The 23,503-nt window shown below is 41.4% G+C and overlaps 1 protein-coding gene across 4 annotated transcripts in view; it reads right to left on the bottom strand.

Moving 5' to 3' along the window:
- The window catches only part of CASKIN2 (CASK interacting protein 2), a 162,456-nt gene that overhangs the window by 39,650 nt on the left and 99,303 nt on the right, over nucleotides 1-23,503 (bottom strand). For all 4 annotated transcript variants that reach the window (XM_087709945.1, XM_087709946.1, XM_087709947.1 and 1 more), the window contains exon 3: nucleotides 8,270-8,321. In XM_087709945.1, the coding sequence (XP_087566071.1) occupies nucleotides 8,270-8,321 (52 nt within the window). The remainder of the gene's footprint in view (nucleotides 1-8,269; nucleotides 8,322-23,503) is intronic.

Genomic DNA, 23,503 nt, shown 5'->3' with positions numbered 1-23,503 from the left:
TTGACCGCAAACTTTCAACAAATTTAGATGCTAAGATGGCTGGAAAGTGGTACTTCATAGTATACTTCAGTATTTCTGTAACATGTTAATTTGGGAAAGGTGGAGATATTGGTATTATTACAGAGTCCTGGCAAATAGAGAGATTCTGCAATCACAGATGCTTACAGTAAGAGACTCTGGTAAGCTCTTTTCTTTGTGGAGGTGTTGCCATTTACACTGTTTCAGCATTGACCAAACAAGCCCAGAATGCTTAATGACACATTTCTTTTTCTGGCATTGTCCTGTTAATGTTCCCCAAACTTTTTTGCTTTCCTTTGAAGACCTTGTTAGTCATACACTCTTGCACATGGGAAAGTCTGCTGCCATGGTTCTGCAGGACACAAACAATCCCCTCTAATAAATAGAGGACTTAGAGCAAGCTGCTAAGATGTGACTTGATGCCTGCATTTTGGTACCCTCTTTGCCTAGGAAAACAAGGATGGACATACTTTAGCACTAACTGACTAAAATAAAAGCTATAATCTGAGCCATATATAGTCTTAGAAGTGGACTCTTAGAATAACAGAGTTGGAAGGTTCCTTGGAGGTCTTCTAGTCCAAACCCCTGCTTAGGCAGGAAACCCTACCACCACTTCAGACAAATGGCTATCCAACATGTTTTTAAAAACTTTCAGTGTTGGAACATTCACAACTTCTGGAGGCAAGTTGTTCCACTGATTAATTGTTCTAACTGTCAGGAAATTTCTTTTCAGTTCCAGTTTGCTTGTCTCCTTGATTAGTTTCCACCCATTACTTTTTGTTCCACTCGGAGCACCTCAGCTGGGCTCTGGGTTACCCCTGCCGTCGCCTCCACCTCCGCCGCTTTCCTACTAGCTCCCGCGGCCTCAAAAGCACGGCAGAGGAGGAAGGGGGAGGGATAACGCGGGAGCCAGCTCAGGTGCTCCGCGTGGAGGGAGAGGCACCACTGCCATGGGCGGAGGCGCCAGCGGGAGCTTTGCTGGTGAAAGAGAAGAAGCAAGAGGACTGGCGGCTTTGAAATGCAACCCCCTGGTCCCGCCGGCCGCGGATTTGATTCGGCGTAAGTGGGGGCCGAACACATGCTGAGCCGACTTTGCACAGTGAGGCGGAGTAATTCAACCCCCCCCAAAGAACGTGTGTGTGTGTGTGTGTGTGTGTGTGTGTGTGTGAGAGAGAGAGAGAGAGAGAGAGAGAGAGAGAGAGAGAGAGAGAGAGAGAGAGAGAGAGAGAGAGAGAGAGAGAGAGAGAGAGAGAATTGGATCAAAATTGGTGGCCAAAGGAGTGGAGGGAGGGAGGGAAGGAAGGAACGAAGGGAGGGAGGAAGGAAGCCCTGCCCCCTGTGAAAAAAACTGAAGATGGAGCAGTGAATGAATAAACCATAAAAGCAACAAACAGTTAATGCGTAAGTAAGCTGAGGAGCAAGTTCTCAACTAAGGAAGCAATATAAGAAAGAAATATAAAAAGCTCAATATGCCAAAACACTTATTTTAGTCTTCATTTAATTACTTGTATTGTAGTCTGATGTAACGTCTTTTTAAAGTTAACGTTAGTTAGAAAATATAGGGTACAAAACTTAAATAATAAAAAAATTGTACATTCATTTTGAAAAATAAATGCAATACTTGATTAATTTCATATCTTTATTTAAAATAGTTTTGGCATGGCATATCATTTTATTGACTCAGTTGGAAATGATGTGGATGTTGTATCTGATTCTGAGGTATCTATATTCTTAAGTAACATAACATATAGCATATTGTCCAAACTTGCTAGACTATTTAATTGATCTTACTACTTTAAAGGGGGAGAGTTTCATGATAAATTATTTTATTACATTTATGTTGCATTTATATATTATATTTATTACATTTATATTCCACATTATATATTTGTATTGTTATTTTAGTGTATATTGTCAATTTCGATAGATATTATATTGATATATCAATACTGATTTTAATCATACTAAATAACAATTACTGCTATTATTTATCAGCATTACATATTTACAGTTTTTAATATCGAGTTAGTCGTATTTTAGAATAATAGCGTTATCTTTTAATAGGATAATTGGCAAAATCTAATTCACATGTGATGGGTTGCATTCCAAAGGAATGTGAGAGGACAGGTTGCCTGCAAAATGCCAGGACCCAGGACCCTGTTGGTGCCATGTCTCTCTCTAGCCAGTCTAACAATCTAAAAGCTGAGCAGAGAGCCTTTTTTTTTTCAGGGTGAGCGGAAAAGTATAGTCTTTGAGTGGCACTTTTCATGCCTGGCATTCATCAGGCTGAAACCTCGCTAGCAATCGGCGCTTGATGCTTGGTATGTTGCGCAAATGTCCAGCAGACGTGACAGCAGTTCAAACTGTGGCTCTCTTAGGTGCTCAGGCATGAAACTGTGCCGCTCGAACACTATACTTTTCCGCTCACACTGAAAAAAAATTAGAGGGAACATTGCTGCACAGTGTTTTCTTGCCACGTGCGCGGCTGCACAGCCGTGCATCTTAGAGGGAACAGTGGTCTCCACATCTTTTTAACATCATGGCAACAGTCTTCTAAAGGTTTTGGTTTGGCAGATGAGAAAGGCTAAATAAATGTGGAGTAACCATTTTATTGGATCTAGTTCCTTCAATGTAATTTTAAATCTAAAATAATCTAAATCCAGCTTTAGTTTTTATATTGATGTCCTCCACCTGTTTGCCCTTGCCCCATCTAGTTTTAAACTGTGGTTCCCCCCAGTATGCTTACAGCCTCTCCCAAGTTGTATATTCTGATTTAGGGTGCTCCTGTTAAGATTCAGTAACTGGCACGCATGCACAAGGATGTTCAGCAAGTGTTATATTTTTAATCATTGTCCCATCCAAAAAGGCCTAAGATTCCTGCCTCAAGCCAGCCTTGCAGCTCATAAAGGCACAAGGATTTTTTGCTCATCAAAATATGAGCGGATTTTTTCCGTTTCTCTAATTAAAAAATTAAAAATGTACAATGTCTTGTAGGAAGATTAAGCCATCTGAGTTACTTCTGATACTGGTGTGTGTGTGTGTGTGTGTGTGTGTGTGTGTGTGTGTGTGTGTGTGTGTTCAGAGTAGCACCCAAAAGGTCAGACAGAAAAGCTAATGCTGGCCTTGTGACAAATGATCAGCTGTCTTTCAGTAGGGGGAGCATCTCTCTCCTCCCCCTTACCTCCCCAGACTTCTCCTGCTTATGGCCGTCTCTTTTCCAGCACCATTTTCCTATTGCCAGAGTGTGTGAGGCCACTGAGGATGAATAGATCTTGTGTTTGGGGTTTGTGAAAGAGACTTGTTTATCCAGACCCCTCCTCCCCTGCTGGCTCCCGCCTTCCCCTTGCTTAGTGCCGATTTCATTCATTGGAAAGGAATGGAGGGTAGCTTGGGACCTGCAGGAACCCAGCCTCTGTGGCAACGGTGTCCCGGATCATGGCGTTATCCCCGGCAGGAGTGAAAAGTGTGTTCAGTAGCAGACTGGTTCAGCTGTCTGACACGGTTTCAAAAGCAATGGGCCTCCATCGCAGATTGAAAGCAGTTGTGTCTTTTGGCCTCCTGTAGGAGCCTGCCTGAGAGGTTTTAATAGCAGCCATTAACACAAGGAATAGCAATGCCACCAGTTCCCCTGTGCACGATGACAGTCTCTGTCAGGGAGGTCTTTTCTTAGTCAGAAGCAGCCAGCAAGCAGTCACCTCATGCTGGGTTTCTGCTGCAGGCCTGGAGGCTCCAATTATCCCCACGGTAACCTCTCAATGGGAAGGAGTGCTCTCACAGCCAGGAAGATTGGCCAAAGCATCTGAAAGAACCCTGTGCCCAATCCAAGGGGCAGGCCCAAAGAGCGAGGAAGAATAGTCACCGAGAGCTGCATTGGCATTGCCTAGCAGTAGTTGGTAACCTGTGGGAGTCCCAGGGAGGTTATGGCAGCCTGCCACTCCTGCTGAAATTCTCTGTGTTACTGAAACAATCAATAAAAGGGCACTTTCTGCCCCCTCGGTCTGCAACTAAGCTTTCCTACAGCCCATCAAGCGACTCTGAAGTATTCATTCAGCCCTAAATCGAGACACAACAGAGATTGGAGAATCGCCTCACAACAACTGATGTTATTTGACAAATGGAGCACTGATAGCACGAATGCAGAGATGCCCATCTCATCACTGAGAGATCGCATGATGTATCTTGGGGAAGAGCTATGGGACGATGTTGAGAAAATTGCATGAACAATAACCCACTAGAAGGTTTAACATTAACCAGGCTGACTTGTGTCCAGATCTTTCCCCATATTAGAATTGGCATCAATGAACCTGAAGCAAGTGGTTTGGCTAAGACCACCTAATGAGAAACTGACAAAGTTAGATTATAATCAATGCCTTCTTGACATGTAGCTATCTATGTCTCTTAACTATGAAACCCATACACCATGGTAATAGCTGAAATACATGGCTCTAACTCTCATAGCTTTTATTTGTTTTCAATTCTTTGAGTGTAATATAACACAACATTTAGTCCACAGAAAACAAGGAAACACTAGAGAACAGCTGCTGTTGACAAGAGAAGGATGTAATCAAGAGTTTAAAATGCAAAAGCTCAACAATGGATTCTTAGCTTCATTAAAGAAATGTTAACTTAAGATTTGTTAAATATTTAGAAGATTAAACTCTGCACTAATAAATACATCAAATACATTATAAATTGATACAAATGTAAACTGGCAGAAGCATTGTGAGTTTTAAAATTTGTAAGTTTCAAAATTTATGAGTTTCTAGAACGTTTCTTTCATCTTATAAAAGTGAAGTCCTGACAAATTCCTAGTGGCAAAATAATTTATAAAAGCTACATAAAAATGTAATTCCTGCATTCCAAACATAAATTTATTATGTATTTATGTATATTTGATATGGGTGTGTATGAATGGTTCTTCTCATGTCAACTGCAACATTTTCATTTCCATCATTCTGTAAGTTTGTATCTGACATATAAGGAATAAAATTATCAAGAAGTAATAATGCCCTTGTTGATAGTACAAGTTCTATGCCCAGAACTCAAATTTATTATCACCACCACCATGACATGGAGTATCTACAGATCCCCTTTTCCTGAAAGAGTGTTGGAAGACATGCACTGATAAACCAACTTTCAACTCAGCATGTTTGTGAACAACTGACAGAAAAGTGTTTCAAAAGAAATTATTCTGACCTGCTCCTGGGCTTTATAAGATCTCTTGCTTTGTGCTACATTAGGCTCTAATTTTTTTAAATTTAAATCTAAAATTTAAGTCAGCTTTAGTGAATTCAAGCTTTTGGAGTAATCCTACATTTAATTGTTAAGTTATATTGACTGCTTAATGCCATATTTTATTACTTTACACAGCAAAATGCTTATGCAAGACCACGATCAGTACTACTATGAATCTCTAGTGCAAGGCTCCCCAACAATAGTGGGCCACAGCCTGTTCAAAACTGGGTTGCAGGAGAGATGGACAAGCACGCGCACATGATGCTCCATTCGTGTGAATGGCAGGCAAGCATTCACACGTGAAGCTCCCCTCACGTGAATGGAGGGCACTTGCACCCAAAGCATCATTTATGTGAATGGAGCTTCACAGGCTAGCACCCTCTGCTCACATGAGTGCAGCTTCGCACGCTAGCACAAGTCCCTTCCATTTGTGTGAGGTAAAGCTCCGCACGTTAGTGCAAGTGTTTGCTGTTCACACGATGGAGCTTTGCACAAGTGCAAGCACCCTCCGCTCGGGCACAAAACTCCATTCACATGAGTGGATGGCATACGTGCCTGCCACTCCCACAAATGGAGTTGGGGGTCCATGTGTGCGCTTACCACTCAATGCCTACCCTTTCTGCCGGGCCGGGCTGCCAAGCTAGAAAGGTTTGGGACTGCTGCTCTAGTAGATAGGATTGCAACAGTAGTACATTCCAATTTGAATATCTCCTACGGTCCATTCAAGACTCATCTATGATTTTTATGATGGTTCCTCAGAATTTTTCACCTCATCTCTTTGTCAGCATGCAATCTCTAGCAGGGCCATCTCAAAGACATTTTTCTGCCTAAGATGAAGCAGCAAACTTTTCCAATCAACGTGTAAAGTAAACAAAGTCAAATTATTTTGGCAAGTGAGGCAGAAATAGCTCAAGCACATCCCTCTATTCCTGGCAATATTCCCAAAAACAAAACAGAAGTCTATGTTTTTTTGCCCTTGCTTACTCTCTCACACAGGTTCCTCCTTCTACCTAATAGGAGGCCTGAGCCTGATATCCAGTTTGAGCATCTGACTATTTTATTTGTTCTGTATTTTATTTGTGCTAAGTCCCCACAATTAATTGGGGAAGGGAATATTTGGAAAATTTCCATCACATTTCTTCATACACACATTTATCTTAGACTGCATCTAGCTCAGAATCCAAGTTATTCCTTCTAACTCGAATGTCAAAAGATTAACTGTCACAAAGGCATATTTGCCTCATTCATTTGAAAATTAGTGCGAGTTAGATGCAAACTTCCTGTTAGAACAATTGGTCTGCAAAAATAAAAGGAGATGGCAACTAGAAAATCATCCTGTTCCACTTATATCAGTATTGGGAAATAATGCTGTACTAGTACTAATATAAATAGATAATGATTGAGGATCATTAGCTACATGTTCATGTATTTAAATAGCTGTGGAGTTAACCCACTGAATTATGCATGTATGATATGATCTTAGACCTTAATCCATTGTACTGTAGCTATTCTGGGAAATTATTGTACTTCTTCAGAAGTGATTTGGGATTTTTTTCTCTCTTCAGGAAGCACAGTGATATTTCTTCAAAGGGTCTGTAGCTGCAGATCCCAGATCTCTCTTGATGCAAGCTCAAATCTGGCTTTCTTTAATTTGCTTGCCATGAATTTCCAGCCATTTGGGAGTTACAAACTATACTCGTTTGTAGGATACAAGGACTGAGAGTTTGAACGAAGTATCGGCCTGCAGTATTTTTAAGGACAGATTTTTGTTTTGGATTTGCATTTTGCACTCATGATGTGAAGTGATGGACACAAGGTCACACAGGGAGTCAGGGGCAGGACAAGAGACAAAACATATACAGTGTTATCCTTCAGCTTGTAATCAGAGTAGAAAGCAATAGACTACAAATTCTAAATAGGTCCATCATGAAGAACTGAGTTATTTGCAGGACTGATTCTCCCCTATAATATTTGGTCCTCCCACACACTCCAATTGGGTGGGCACATTTTGTGTCCCCTCCCTGAATCAATGGTGGGATCCAGGAAGCATGGCTTTTCCATTGTGGCAATGCACTCTGGAGTAATCCTCCCAACATTCATTTGGCCCCAATTTTGTTGCATTTAGAAAGGCATTAAAAACCTGAGTTGTTCTCAAGTTTTGGGGATAAGATGATGGTAATTTCCCAGATTGAAATGGGATTTCTTGGTTGCCTATTACAATCAAGTTTTTACATTTTATTTAAAGTAGCTCATTTTGTCGTGTTTTTAATTTATGATATGCTGGCCAGACCCACAATTTTCAAATATATATAAAAAAATTATATATATATATATATATATATATATATATATATATATATGTATATGTATATGTATATGTATATGTATATGTATATGTATATGTATATGTATATGTATATGTATATGTATATGTATATGTATATGTATATGTATATGTATATGTATATGTATATATATGTATATATATGTATATATATGTATATATATGTATATGTGTATATATATATATATGTGTATATATATATATATATACACATACATACATACATACATACATACACACACACATACACATACATACATACATACATACATACATACATACATACATACATACATACTTGTTTTCGTAGATTTTCACGTGTGTATATATGCTGGTCTTGTTGTATTCGGGTCTTTTCCCGTGTAAGATTGAGATTGTCTTGGCAACGTTCGGCGAGGTCTCACTCGCCATCTTCAGGCTGGTGTCATGAAGCCAAAAACACCAGCCTGAAGATGGCGAGTGAGATCTCGCCAAAACGTTGCCAAGACAATCTCAATCTTACACGGGAAAAGACCCTAATACAACAAGACTAGCATGCATGCATGCATGCATGCATGCATGCATACATACACACACACACACACACACACACACACACACACACACACACACACAAACGTAATAAAATTCTATTTAAATCATAAATACTTTTGTCTTTGTTTAATTACATACCCATCCACATCCTGGTAGTTCACATTCAGCCGTTTAGTTGATCCCAAGAGTTCTAGAGGAAGAAAAGAAGAAGAAGGGGTTTGTGTCAGTTTAGTATATAGTGGAATTGTGGGCTCTGTATGTCTGAATGCAAATGTAGAGACACATTTAGCAATGTTTTTCATGGGAATCTGCAACACTATGAAGGCTTTATAAGGAAGTATCTTGGCCACAGATATTGTGTTCAGCTCCAAGTCTGAATATTATCAGAAAAGTAATTTAGTGGCAAACTCGTTGCCCTCAATGTTGTCTCTCAACATAGTTTAGAATGAATGCATTAATGTTTCTTTGAAAGGAACAATCAAATAATCAGTTAGTATGAAAAAGTATACTCAATGCAGTTTTTTCCTTCTGCTTTTCTAGTAGCATATATTTAGATGTTTCTTTGCTTTGTCAGGAGCGGTTCTGTGGTCATTCTGAAATTATAGTTGCCGTCCTAATAGTTAGAACTGATGGTAGTGACAGCAACAAACCTGGTGCTCCAATAGATAAGGGCCATGGGGTTCCTCCTTCTCCCTGTAATTGGCCCTTGTCCCAAGCCTGGCAGACTCACCTTGCTGTGCACAGAACAGCACCTGGCCCATCCCTTCAGTCTCTCTTTCCAATTTCTTTAGCACTGCCTTCTATACTCTGTTCTTTGCGAGTGCCAGCTTGGGACTAGTCCCCTTCTTCACTTCACTTTTCCTCAAAACAGTGGCTGCAAATATTCCCCTCCCCAACTGATCACTTCCACAAAACCAGCAGACAAAAATCCCCCTTTCCCATCAATTTGTGCACTGGTTCAGTATCCTTGCTTCCCTTCTATCAGAGATGCCTGCCTTTATAAAGTGGCATGTCCGGAAAAAAAATGAAAAACTGACATTTTGTTCCCACCACCTCCCTTCAGCTTTCCTGCTGCCAGGGAAAAAAGCCCACACACATCAGATGGCTGGCATTTTTCCTCCAGAGGCAGAGGTGGTAGATCCAGAGTTTTTAAATAAAGGCATTGTGTTTGCCTGACATTCCATTCACCTTGCTTATTCTCCAAGTACCCCACTTTTTGGTGGCCTACTTTGGGGATAACTCCACAATGGAGAGGCCCCTTCTAGTTTCCAAATGAAGTGTGCAACTGAACCAATTATGATGCTCTCTCCCATAAACAGAAGCGAATGCATTTCTTTTCTTTCACACGATAATGGAGCCATTCAGGAATCTGAATGTAAAATAACGGGGCATCAAAAAAAGAAAGTTACATTTATGGATAGGACATACTGTATAAGCAAGAATCATTTTTGTCTGCTAACTCTCTCTTTCTATATATAATTTATTCTCTATTGGTTCGCAAATACTTCATCCTGCAATTTTTTTTCTATAGCACCAACTCTACACGATGGGTACACTGTTACAGAAGTTCCCTGAGGATGAATCTAAAAGCTCGGAAGACTAAACCCCTGGTCTCAGTGACCAACCCAGATTGGATTCTACAAGGTGGATTGATTTGATGGAGAGTGACCTATTGAAAGTAATCCATTGAGTTTCTATGTCTGAAGGTGGACTTGAACTTGAGTCTCCAGAAATAATTCAGTCCTGTCCACTACACCATTTAAAATACATATCGATTCACTCTCTTGAAAACTAATTCGAAGATTTAGCATGTTTTACTGAATATGTTGGGTTTCTCTGAACAGCTTTTGAAAAATGCATAGGTCAACTATTTAACACGCATGAAGGAATCTTGCAAAAAATACATTGAACTTGTTGTGGGCAATTTTCAGCATTCTTAGAAGGAATGGTTGATTGGATTTGGCCCAATTTGGATACCAATATGAGGGAAGGTCACAGGAAAGTTACCACACTTTCTATTAATGTGGCATTTTTTCAGATTCTGTAGCTCAAGATCTGGAGAGGATTTGTGGAGACATGAGGACCATCACCTAACCTTCTCATATAAATTGCAACTGGCCTCATGGTTATGAAACGTGATTAATACCTTTCTTGGTTAAAGAGTCTGTGCTGAGGAAAAAAACACGTTCCTGAATTCGGAATATTTTGTAATACATAAAAATCAGCCTGTTATTTTTCAGTCAGTTTCTTCATAATACAAGATGGTAATGTTTGCACATAAAGTTTTGTAATTAGTACCTTCATCATCATCTTTAGACCAAAAAGCACTTACTCAGTATAATGTGATATGGTTAAGACATCAGGGAGATAGTGAGTTCTAGTCAGGTGTGGGATTCTACCGGTTCAGATGAACTGGTAGCTCTGACGATCAGGTGGGCCCTGCCTCCTGCCTGTGCTATTTTCCTACCTTTATCTTCTCAGTTGATTTGTGCAGCAGAGCAGATTGCCGCGCAAATCAGCTGTATTACTCCTCTGAAGAAACCCGGAAATGAAGATTTCTTCAAACTGCGCACGTGATCATTGAGCCAGTTGTTAAACCGGGAGGATCCCACCACTGGTTCTAGTCCTACTTTGAGCATGAAGTAGCTATCTTGAGCCAGTTACTTTATCTCAACCCTAGGAAGGAAGGAAGGGTAAACCAATTTTAAAAAATGTTGCCAAGAAAACTGCAGGGACTTGTCCAGGCAGTTCGCAAGAATTAGATACAATTGAATGGAAGTAGGGTGTGTGTGTGTGTGTGTGTGAGGCATTAACTGCCCCAGTCCTACATAAGCAGTGGACAACCATTTTAATATGAGCCAGCAGTGTGCAGCAGCTGCCAAAAAAGCCAACATAGTTCTAGGCTACATAAACAGAGGGATAGAATCAAGATCAGATGAAGTGTTAATACCACTTTATAATGCCTTGGTAAGGCCACACTTGGAATACTGCATTCAGTTTTGGTTGCCACGATGTAGAAAAGATGTGGAGACTCTAGAAAGAGTGCAGAGAAGAGCAATAAAGATGATTAGGGGACTGGATGCTAAAACATATGAAGAACGGTTGCAGGAACAGGGTATGTCTAGTTTAATGAAAAGAAGGACTAGAGGAGACATAATAACAGTGTTCCAATATCTCAGGGGTTGCCACAAAGAAGAGGGAGTCAAACTATTCTCCAAGGCACCTGAGGGTAGAACAAGAAGCAATGGGTGGAAACTAATCAAGGAGAGAAGCAACTTAGAACTGAGGAGAAATTTCCTGACAGTTAGAACAATTAATCAGGGGAACAGCTTGCCTCCAGAAGTTGTGAATGCCCCAACACTGGAAGTCTTTAAGAAGATGCTGGATAGCCATTTGTCTGGAAAGGTTTAAGGTTTCCTGCCTAGGCAGGGGGTTGGAATAGAAGACCTCCAAGGTTCCTTCCATCTCTGCTATTGTATTGTATTATTGTATAAGCAGCTTGTTATTCCACCTTTGCAATGTCATTTTAAAGTGTAAAAGTCATCACCTAACTGAGCAAGTTTTCCCATTTTCTTTCCAGATCTCAAAAGAAAACATAAATGTGATAGCTCCCAGAAATTTTAGAACAATCAAACTAATTAGCAAAGCAAAAGCATTAGAACAGTATCCGGTTGATGGGGTTCATTTAATGATGGTATCTTCTTCCCAGGTCTGTTCAAGATGGCTGCTTGAACGCTTTTCTTTTTCTTCTTCTTCTTTTGAATTGCTGCAGCTTTATAATCACTTGACAACCCTAATTCCTGCCAGCCCTTTGTGTAAATGGGGATTAAAATGGCAATGCCTGCTAAGTAAAAATAAACTTGAGGAGTTGGATTCTTCTGACATTACAGTGATCTTAAAGATTATTCCAGTGTCACCAACGTGATCAAGATGCACAGAGAAAAAAACTTTTACTGGTAAAATGTGAGAGAGAATATTAGGAAAGAAAAATAACAGATGGGCAGGGGGAGGCTATGCTCTAGGACAGCCTTCCAGCTCTTTCTATTTTCAACCCCATCATTTACAAGGAGCATAGCTTCTTGCAAGGGATTGAGGCAGGCAACTGCTTCTTTATTTCTGCCCTAAGACTCTTATTTTTGGTAATTATGACTAACAGCTACCCAAAAGACACTTTAGCTTCACCAAACTGTCCAGGTTTTCGAATTTAAAAAGCCACATAGGCCAATAGTTGTCATCTCAAACTCTCTGCAGTATTTTCTTTGGGAGAATGTTCCAGGGATAGAGGGTTAGCAACACATAGGCATAAATGAGGGTCCAGCCAGAGCAAATAGAAATAGCACTTATATAGGAGTGGGATTGAAAAATGTTAGCAACCGGTTCGCTGCCTGGTTGCTGGGTGGGCGTGGCCATGGTGGGTGTGGCCTACTCGGTCACATGCACCACAGCTTGGGGGGCTTTTCCCCCTCCCCAGGCTCTGGAGGCTTTTCTCGAGCCTTCAGGAGGACAAAAACAGTCTCCCCTGGGCTCTGGAGACCCTCCGGAGGCTGGAAACAGGTCCATTTCCAGACTTCTGGGACACCCATTTTTCACTCTCTCAGAGCCTCCGTGAAGGCCCTGCACTTACGTGGCATGATGAATGGGCCGCGTGGAGACTCCTGGGAGGGGAGGGGTGGGTGGGGCCAGCCAGTCCTTGCAATTACCAGTTCGGTGAACCAGATGTAAAATTAACCACCGGTTTGTCCAAACTGGTTGAATATTCCCCCTGCTTATATACTGCTTCACAGTCCTTTTACAGCGCTCTCTGTGGTTTTGCAGAGTCAGCCTATTGCCCGCAACAATCTGGGTCCTCATTTTACCCACCTCAGAAGAATGGAAGGCTGAGTCAACCTTGAGCCAGTGAGGTTCGAACTGCCAAACTGCTGGCAGCCGGCAATCAGTAGCCTGCAGTACTGCATTCCAACCACTGTGCCACCACGGTGCAGAATAAGAGAATAATAAAGCTGTGTTTCAATGATGGGGGATAATCAAAGAGGCAGCACTATCTCCTGTTATCTGCCATCAAAGGCAAACAACGGAACATCACGAATATCATATTCTGCCTTTGTACATTCTACTGCTAAATGTTTTTTTTAATTGGGGATGCAATGTGCAAGGCTATGGCGGGCCCACCTTTGATGACACCACATGGCCACGACATTCCCTGCCAAACCTGTGCCGCCCAGTTGAACGGTATCAGCAGCCTTCCACAGTGGCCATGCACCACTCTCTGGACCATTCCGGACAGTGAGGCTGCGCCGCCCAGCTGATTGGACCCAGTGGCCTCTGCAGCAGCCATGCACCATCCACTGGACCATCCTGGACAGCGAGGAGGACTTTGCCTCCAGCTGGACGTTGGCGGCCGAACATACCATGAACTGCCAGACGGACAGGGGGTGGGGCCCAAAGACTTAAAAAGGTGCTGGGAAGCGGATGCTCTGACTTTATAAGGAACTTGTTTTGTACTTGTCGCATTCTGAGGCTCCAGCCTGTTTGTGGGGATTAAAGCAGAGTTTTGCTGGGCTTGAGTGTGTGTCTTGCTCCCTTTGTTCCTACCAGGTCTGGCCTAGACCAGCTGAGATGGGTGCTATGGAATAGAGACTCAGGTGTCCAAGGCTCCCATAGCTCAGTCTTTGTAGAACTGGCTAAAAAATAAGAATGCCAGAATGGACTAGTGAGGGTAGGCAAGTGTCCCCCCCCCCCCAGAAATGTAGCTTTAAAGTTTGGTTTGCATGGACCACCAAAGTAGCCAGGCAGGATAATCCTAATCCTAGCAACTGAATTAAATCGGACAATACCCAAGTTGGGAGTATATCAGGATGGGTGATAAAGATCAGGGTAAAACACTAGCCACAGAAAATGCTTTGCATCCCTCCTCCCCATTGTCACTGATAAGGTTTCCTTTAGAAATTTCCCAAGCTCATTCCTGCAAATATTACGTGACCTGCATTCAAAGGTACTTCTATTCCTTGGACTATAGTTTTCTGTTCTCCTTTGCTCCAATTACCTTGAGGATGGTGGCTGGGATAAAAGGTTTGTGTTACATAGAGGGACGGCTTTGCAACTCCTCCTACCCTTCTAAATGTGGTGGGCTCACTGACATATGGAAATACGGGCTGAAAGGGAAACTTTGGTAATTGTGGTTTTCCTTGGGCTAATTAAAATATTTTGCAAATAGGCGTATTAATGCAAAACCATTTCCAAGGAGCTGATTATACAACATGCATGACAAACTCAACCAATAGGGTCAGCCAAGCAGAGCAGAAAGGAGGAAATCTAAAGGAAATCAGAATAACTTGTTATTATAAAAGCTTTTTCATCTTCCAAAAATGTTCTACAGTCATTTTCTACTAAAGAAGGAACTGGGTAAAAGTGATATGCCTTTCCCCTTTTATTCAGCTGAGAGCCAAGGGACCAGGTGGCAAAACCTAAACAAGTTTTTATTTGGAAAAGACTGGTATTTTTTCCCCTTTTCACATAAGTAGCCTGAATTCTAAGAAATCAGGCAGCCAGTATGTAAACCTATACAGGGCCATCTCATAAAAGGAATCTGAACAGAAGAGGAAAGCTTCAATGGATAAATAGCTATTTTTCATATGTCAGAGGCACAATGACATTGTTGGGGAAGAAAGCAGTGGGACTTCTAGAAAGGTTATTTGAGTTACCTGAGTCCCATCTCTATCCAGATGGTTGTGGTGAGATAATATAGTCCAGCCTTTCCTCTTCTTTTTTTTTTTTTAAAAAATATTTTTTTATTTATTTCCAAAGACCTTGCTTCTTCTAAATATGACACAAAAATGCAGATATTCAGACATTCACGTGAATGCTGTGATGGCAAACCTATGGCACGCGTGCCAGAGGTGTCACACAGAGCCATCTCTGTGGGCACATGTGCTGTTGCCAGCTGCTTTTCTGGTTTCCGGGGCACACATGTGCACCAGCCAGCTGGTCGTTGAGGTGTTTTCAGCCTGTTTTGGGGGTGTTTTGGCCTCAAAATGGCCTGTTTTGGGGGCATTTTCTGGTGCTCCAGCACCCGCAAAGACCAGCTGGCCGGTGCTCATGCATGCATATTCCGGTTTGGACACTCCGTGCCAAAAAGGTTTGCCATCACTGCTTGAAGGGACTTCAGACACTATGAAGAAATGGATTGGATTGCAGGTAATTAATGGGCCAAAGATTTTCCACTCTTTCTGTAAGTGACATTTAAAGAAGAATGCAAACATGTTTGGTTTGTATGACCTCCTTTCACATGATATGGGAGTGAGAATGTTACAGTTCTCTCAACATCACTAACAACAGATGCCAGAAAATCCAGACAATATGGGGGGAAAACCCACCAACGGATGCTGGATTGTATAATTAGGCAACATCTGGAGGATCACAAATCCCCCAACCTCTGTCATCTGCAAGACTATGCCAGTTTGACATAGTGGCTAGAAACTAGGAAAGTTCTAGACTTTGTTTACGCATGAAAAGCACGGCTGTCACTCAGGCTCAGCCCAACAGACTTCACTGGGTCTAGAAGTAGATTGCTCAGCTATCTATCAAACTCCTATCCCCTTATGAGTTTGAAAACTTTGAAAACTTAAAAAAACAATCAAAGAAATTCACAAAACAAAAATGAATTTCACACAATAGACCCAGAAGTGATAGGCAACTACAACCCTGGATTAAAATAACACTGCCAACTGCCACTACCTCTCATATTCTTTTGTAACCCAGCTGAAGATAAGGCTAAAGCTTGCAATATTGTACATACTGTACAGCTTGCAATACTGTACATGAAGCTCTCCAGATGTGTTGGGGATACAGTGTTCAAAATTTCTATCCACTGTGGCTGTCATGAAAAGCCCGTTCTAACCTCATGAACTGAAGAAATCTGCACTCGATGCAAGGAACCTCCGTCTGGGTAATTGTCTCTCCAATGAATCTACCTTTTAGGTAGATAATACTACCATGTTTAGAGACAGTATATGCAGTTCTAGAAAATATCACTTAATGTTCCACCAAAATTTTATTTTAGATTTAGAAAAACCTGGTCTCAGTCATTTGCCTGGAAAATGACTCCCCCCCCCCCCCGGCCAAAGAAGCAGCATATATTGATCAAAGCCCTGTATAGAGAGCCAGTTTGATGTATTCCTTAAGGCACCATTATAGGAACAAGGGACTCTGAATTCTAATCCTGACTGAGATGCCAAACCAGCTGGGTAACCTTAGGCTAGTCACTCTCTCTCAATCCTAGGAAACAGGCAATGGTGAAGTCTCTTCTCTTAAAAGTCAGTATCTGTGGGCAACCAGGCACAGAGAATCAGGCACAGAGAATCAGGCACAGAGAAAGACATGTGACTAGAAACAACAGATAACTTTTTTCCTGCTTTATGGTCACAAAAAATTAGGGTTAAAACATGAGAAGAAATTAAGGGGGCTGTCGACTGTTCCCTTAACACACTTTACCTGTGGTTAGCTAAGCCACAGTTTTTTTTTTTTTAATTAAATGTTTTTTAATTTTAGTTTAAAACGGGTACAGCATCTTTCTTAATATATCAATCAATTACAGATAAGTTTTGGTACATCTCCTCCACAGTCAACCAACATAACTCATATTAACTCAAGCATTATTATATATCCATTTTCATTTAACTGTAATTATTATTTAAAAATATTGGTAGGAGTAATAATCTTGAACAATACCTACCCACACCGATGGGAAGGGAGAAAAATAAAAAAAAAGAAAAAAGAAAAAAGAAAAAAGAAAAAAGGACAAATAGAAAATAAAAATTAAAATAAAAGATAGTAAATAATACAAAAAAAGACAAAAACGACAATCAGGAAAACAAAACAAAACACAGGTGTCTGTTATGAAAAAAAAGAGAAGTATATCAACTGGTTACAACATGTTTTGGTGCTTCTCTTCCGTTAATTCATATTAATTCAAATATCTTAACTCGCATATTTACCATATCAACATCATTATACCTCCAGTTTTAATTATTATGGTTATTTAAACATCCTTCATCCTTAGCTATGCTAAAGAATTAATCCATAACACATGCTGGCAATTCATTTACTTATTTGTAAAATCCTCTATTATCATCAAATCCTCATATCCTATTTTAGCTAAACATCCATAATATTCAATTATATCATATATCATAACATTTTCCCAGTATTGATTAACATTTGATTGTATGAATTTTATTTAGTTTTTTAATAGTGCTAATTATTATAGTTAATACTCTTTATGTATAATCTAAAGGTGTTTTCTCATATCCAATTGTTAGTTATCATATCAACTCCACATTATATACATTACTATCAATATCAATTATTATTCAGCTATATCTGTTACAAGAAAAAGCAATTAGGTTTAACTAGTTTTCAATTGTATTCATCAATCTACAGCCAGTTCCAAATTATATATATTGCTATCCATATCAGTCATTATTCAGCTATATCTATTACAAATTGAAGTAATCCGATTTAGCTAATTTTAGGTTGTATTCTCCCATCTGTCAGCCTGTGTCCCTCCAACAACGAGATTTCCTCAGTCCAATAGCCATTCGTTGGATAAATTTACCAAATGTTTCCATAAGCAAATCCAAACAAAAATATTTCGGCACCTTTGGATTCTGAATGTCGGTGATGAAATAATAATGTTGTCCTAGGCTTATAAAATTTCCCAAATTAACTTTAATTCTCAAGGGTGGATTTTCCATTCCTCCTGCACTCTGTCTCTTTAAATGAGTCGTCTTTATAGCTCCCCCACTCCTCTCTTCCTCTGAGATAGACCAGACACCATTTCTCACATTTTCCATTTGTGTTTCAGGAACATTTAAGCATTCAACGATCTCAGTTTTAGCTTCATATTTTATAATCAGTTGATCCAGTTTTCTTTCCAGCTTTTGATAAGAATCGAAAAGTCCTCTACACGCAGAAAAAAGAGCCTGAAATGAAATCTTAGAGGTATTTTGGGACGCCATGATGTGTCGTAGTTAAAAATTAGAAGCTCTCTTTTTTTTCCCCACCGGTTTCGAAGCACTTTTTTTTAGTCTCTTACAGGCTGTCAATCTTATCTAGTTGTAAACAGAACTAGGTAGTAAAGTAATAAAAATGTCGAATCGTGACGAGCTAATTAGTAGGAGATAAGTTTTACGATCCACTTAGGGAGATTCAGAGGGGGGAGGATGTCGCGGAGTTTCTTGAAGCATTTAAGAAGTAAAGTAACCACCAGTCATAAATCCATTAGAATAAGCCAATTCGCCGCTAAATCTTCCTGTTCTTTGGTTTCAATTAGCTTAATTTTTTAACACGAACAGTCTCTCTTGGATAATAAAATCAGCTTACCAGATGACATCACTTCTTCCATTCTTAGGGGCAACCTGCAGTTTCAGTTAGCACGCAGCTAATCCAAAAAGGAATTGGCACGAGGAGTTAATACCCCCCCCCAGAGATTTGCGGGTATCTCTGAGGTCCTGGGCCTCTCCCCACCTTCACTGTCGTCTCCGGGACAGCTAGAGTTCAAAGAACCCGTCCAAAAATCCTTCGGTATAGAGGAATTTCAGGAGTAGCCTGAAACTCCATCTTCTCACTGCTAAGCCCCGCCTTCTTCCCAGCTAAGCCACAGTTATTTGGCTAAAGTAACTCAATTTCACAATACACTGAACCATGAAGTCACACATTGGTAGGGTTTGCACATCATACTATGCTAAAATATGGCTTGCTAGTTTGTGATTTAGGGTATCAAGCAAATACAATAAAATGGGGTAGAAAAACAGAAAACATTTGGCAAATTGGAAAACAGATTTTTTTGAGTATTTTGTTAAGACATTGCTCTCACAGCTAATTCCAAGAGCTCCATCTAATGGCAGAAATGTTATTTATTTCTGTATAGTTTTATTTTTTATCCTAGTATTATAAATAGCTGAGAGCTGGTGTCAAATGCTCCTTCATTTACTAATCAGGAAAGAAACCACTCAACTCCATTCTTAGAATTAAATGTACTTTTACTAATTACAAACGAATAGTAGCAAAGCAAAGCTGAGTCTGAGTAAATTGGCGCAAAAGCAATGGATATCATGTATAATTCAATCACATCCCCTTGGCACCCCATTTCATAGTCCAATAATATTTCACCCAACTGTCAGGTGGGAAATATCTTCAAAAAGCATTATCAGGCTGGAATGCTGGACAGTTGGCCTTGCGGGAAACTCCCTTCTGCCAAATGCGCAAAGAGATGGTCAGGACATCTTCTAATAACAATCCTCCAGCACATAATAATTCCCCTCCCAAATACCATGCCCCCCTCCCCGTTTCAATAGCAGCTGAAGCAGCAGCGAAGCAGAGGCTGACATCGGCCCTCCTCCAGAAAAGGGCGGTCACACCTGCAGAAGCGAAAGAACACAGACAAACAGACAAACAACATTACACAGAAGAGAGAAAGGGGAAGGGGAAAAGGAAAATTAGCAGTCCATATAGAAATCAGGGCTTGTCAGGGCAAGTAGAGTAGAACTTGCGGATCAGACGAGGAGCTCGAACATGGGACTTGTCAACCCATTCAGTGTGAGATGGGGGGAAATGTTTCCAAGCCACAAGATACTGAATACGGTTCCTCCATTTACGAGAGTCCAAAATCTCCTGGACTTCAAAATGCCGCTCTCCCTCTATCAAAAGCGGGGCGGGCGGAGGCGGAAGAGGAGTCCTCAACGGAGAAGTATGTTCAGGTTTCAGGAGATTAACATGAAAAACAGGATAAACCTGGCTGAGATGCTTAGGCAATTGGAGGTGGACGGAAACAGGGTTGATGATCTTGATAATTGGAAATGGGCCAACATATTTTGGGCCCAACTTCTTTGACTTCTGAGTCGTTTGAAGAAACTTAGTGGATAAATAAACCCGATCACCAACCTTATAGTCATGGGGTTTAGACTGTTTCCTATCAGCCTGCCTCTTATGTGCGCGGTGTGCTGCATCCAGCGCCCGGTGCGTCAAAGGCTACATCTCCCGAAGGCGATCACTCCACTCGGAAAGTGAGGACACTTGTGGTTTCCTGCAAGGAATCTCCGGAATGGGCACAAAATTTTGCCCGTATACAACACAGAAAGGGGTAAAGCCCATGCTACTGTGCACGGAATTGTTGTAAGCCACTTCAGCATGAGGCAACAATTCCACTCAATCATCCTGCTGGTAGTTGATGAAACAACGAAGATATTGCTCCAGCACAGAATTAGTCCTCTCGTAGGCCCCATTAGTCTGAGGATGGTGGGAGGAACTTAAGCCCTGGGCAGAGCCGATCAGTTTCAGGAACTCTTTCCAAAATAGGGAGGTGAACTGAACACCCCTATCTGAAATGATGCGGTCGGGCACCCCATGCAAGCGATATATATGTGAGATGAACATCTTAGCTAGAGATTTGGCAGAAGGGATCTTGGAGCAAGGAATGAAATGAACTTGCTTGGAGAATAAGTCAGTAACAACCCAGATTACCGTATTTCCTTGACTCTCTGGAAGTTCAACAATGAAATCCATATAGATCTCCTTCCATGGGGCTTCCGGGTGAGCTACCGCCTGAAGCAATCCTTGGGATTTTCCCGGAGGGCATTTCACAGCGGCACAAACGGGACAACTAGCCACATAAGACTCAATGTCTTTTTTCAATGAAGGCCACCAAAATTGTCTCTTAACCAGGTGCAAGGTTTTGACGAATCCAAAGTGTCCAGCCATGTGAGAGTCATGAGCCCTTTGGAGGATGATGGTTCTAATGGACGCAGGAATGTATAATTTTGCACCAATCCAAGCCAATCCATCTTTCATGGTGCATTCATCCATGTGTTGCTGGAATCAATCATCCTTAGTAAGGGGTCCCTTTAGTTCAGAGATAAAGTCTTTTGTGACCTCTAGCTTAGAAGTTGTCTGACTTCTAGTGACAACCGGAGCAGCCAGACTTCTTGTGGGAATGACAGGTTGGACCACACTGAGCTTTGAACAGTTGTACTGTGGAAGCCTGGACAAAGCATCAGCCATAAAATTCTTCCCTCCCGGAATGTATTTCAAAGTAAAATTGAACCTATTGAAATGTTGAGCCCAGTGCATCTGTTTGGGAAACAGCTTCCTGGGGGTTTTCAACGCCTCCAAGTTCTTATGGTTAGTCCACACCTCAAAAGGGTGTTTAGCGCCCTCTAGAAAGTGGCACCAGGTCGTCAAAGCCCAATGAACAGCAAAAGCCTCCCTTTCCCAAATAGCCCAGCGTCTCTCAGTGTCGGTCAGCTTGCAAGAGGTGTAAGCGCAGGGCTGTAATTTACCTTGGGCATTTGCTTGAAGCAGTACTGCCCCCACCGCCACATCACTGGCATCAGCCTGGACCACAAAAGGCGCATCCATGTCTGGGTGTTTCAGGACAGGTTCCTCTGGAAACAGGCGTTTCAACTTTTCGAAAGCAGCCTGACACTCCATAGTCCAGTTCAACGGTTTGCTAGGTTTGGGCTTTGCTCCTCCCTTCGATTTAAGGAGGTTAGTGATAGGGAGAGCTATCTTAGTGAATGAGGGAATAAATTGATGATAGAAGTTAGCAAACCCCAAAAACCTCTGTAATTGCTTACGTGTGCGTGGGGCCTCCCATTCGGTGACAGCCTTAACCTTTGCTGGGTCCATTTCTATTCCCTTGTGGGAGATCCGATAGCCCAGGTAATCAACCCTCTCCTGATGAAATTTGCACTTGAACAATTTGGCATAAAGTTCTGCAGCACGGAGCTTCTTCAGAACAGTGCGAACAAGCTTTACGTGTTCTTCACGTGTTTCCGTGTAAATAAGGATATTGTCTAAATAGACCATCACGCCTTTCTAAAGATGGTCATGCAAAACTTCATTAATTAGTTGCATGAAGACTGCTGGCGCCTCCTGGAGGCCAAATGGCATGACTCGAAACTGGAAACAACCAAGGGGGCAGTTGAAAGCAGTCTTCCATTTGTCTCCCTCCTTAATTCTGACCTGATAGTATGCTTCCCGTAGATCCAATTTAATGAAAATTCTCCCCTTCCCTAGTTGGGCTAGCATGTCCTTCATTAGTGATAAAGGGTAGAGGTTTTGGGCAGAGATGCAGTTCAGGTTTTTGAAATTCACACATAATCTGAAGGAGCCATCTTTCTTTTCCCTGAACAACACTGGGGCAGCTACCTTGGGCCTCGCTGGTTCAATGAAGCCCCTTTCCAAGTTTTTATCAATGAAATTCCTCATTTCGTCCATCTCCCTAGGGGTCATTGAATATATTTGGGGTTTTGGGAGCTTCACCCCAGGTAAAATATCAATGGTCCAATCTGTGGCTCTATGAGGGGGCAACTTATCAGAAGATTTTTCACTGAAAACATCTTTCAGGTCCCAATATTCCTTCAGAATTCTTTCCTCCCCCTCAATTTTTTCCTGGCCTCTGGCCGCCAGTTTGGGGATAATAATTCCCCTCCCAAATACCATGCCCCCCTCCCCGTTTCAATAGCAGCTGAAGCAGCAGCGAAGCAGAGGCTGACATCCGGCCCTCCTCCAGAAAAGGGCGGTCACACCTGCAGAAGCGAAAGAACACAGACAAAAAAAAACACAGAAAAACAGTTTGGTTTTACTCCAGTAGGCTGTGAGTTCTAGTCCTGCTTTAGCCATGAAAGCTGGCTAGGTGACTTTGGGTCCTTCACTTTTTCTCAGCCCGTGATGCCAGACTTGAGCGAGAAGCTGGTGAATCAATTTGTCACAACCAATGGACGAATAAAATAAGGGGGAACCTACAGTTAACACTATGAAGAAATACACACACACACACACACACACATTTAGTGTAATAGTTAGATTTCATCAAATTTTAGCTTTGCTGTGATTTACAATGGTGAAGGGACGTGATATAGTAATATTCCATATACATTGAGAATGAGAAACCTAATGAGAAGGAAGGACTCACTGGAGAAGAGTCTAATCTGGGAAAGAATGAGAGCAAAGAAGAAGGGGATGACAGAGAATGAGGTGGCTGGATGGAGTCACTGAAACAGTAGGCATGAGCTTAAATGGACTCCAGAGGATGGTAGAGGACAGGAAGGCCTGGAGGAACATTGTCCAAGGGTCAGACACAATTTCGTGACTAACAACAACGACATACATTGAGAACACCCATATACATAATATCCCATATACTTTGGGAGGCTTTTGGTAGTGGGGAAAAAAGCTGTGTCTGCTATAAATTCTTTCTGTATGACTATTGAAGGCCCACTGCTCTGTACTTTATGCAAGCTCTCTGCTGCTCCTTTTCCAGGAGACTGTTAAACAAGGTCACTCCTCTGTAGCAGAATATGGAGACGGAAGGTT

The sequence above is a fragment of the Thamnophis sirtalis genome, unplaced genomic scaffold, assembly GCF_051295495.1.
Source record: "Thamnophis sirtalis isolate CommonGarterSnake01/CBP01778 unplaced genomic scaffold, rThaSir2_p1.2 scaffold_3, whole genome shotgun sequence".
NCBI lineage: Eukaryota > Metazoa > Chordata > Lepidosauria > Squamata > Natricidae > Thamnophis > Thamnophis sirtalis.
This window is presented reverse-complemented; position numbering and strand designations above follow the sequence as displayed.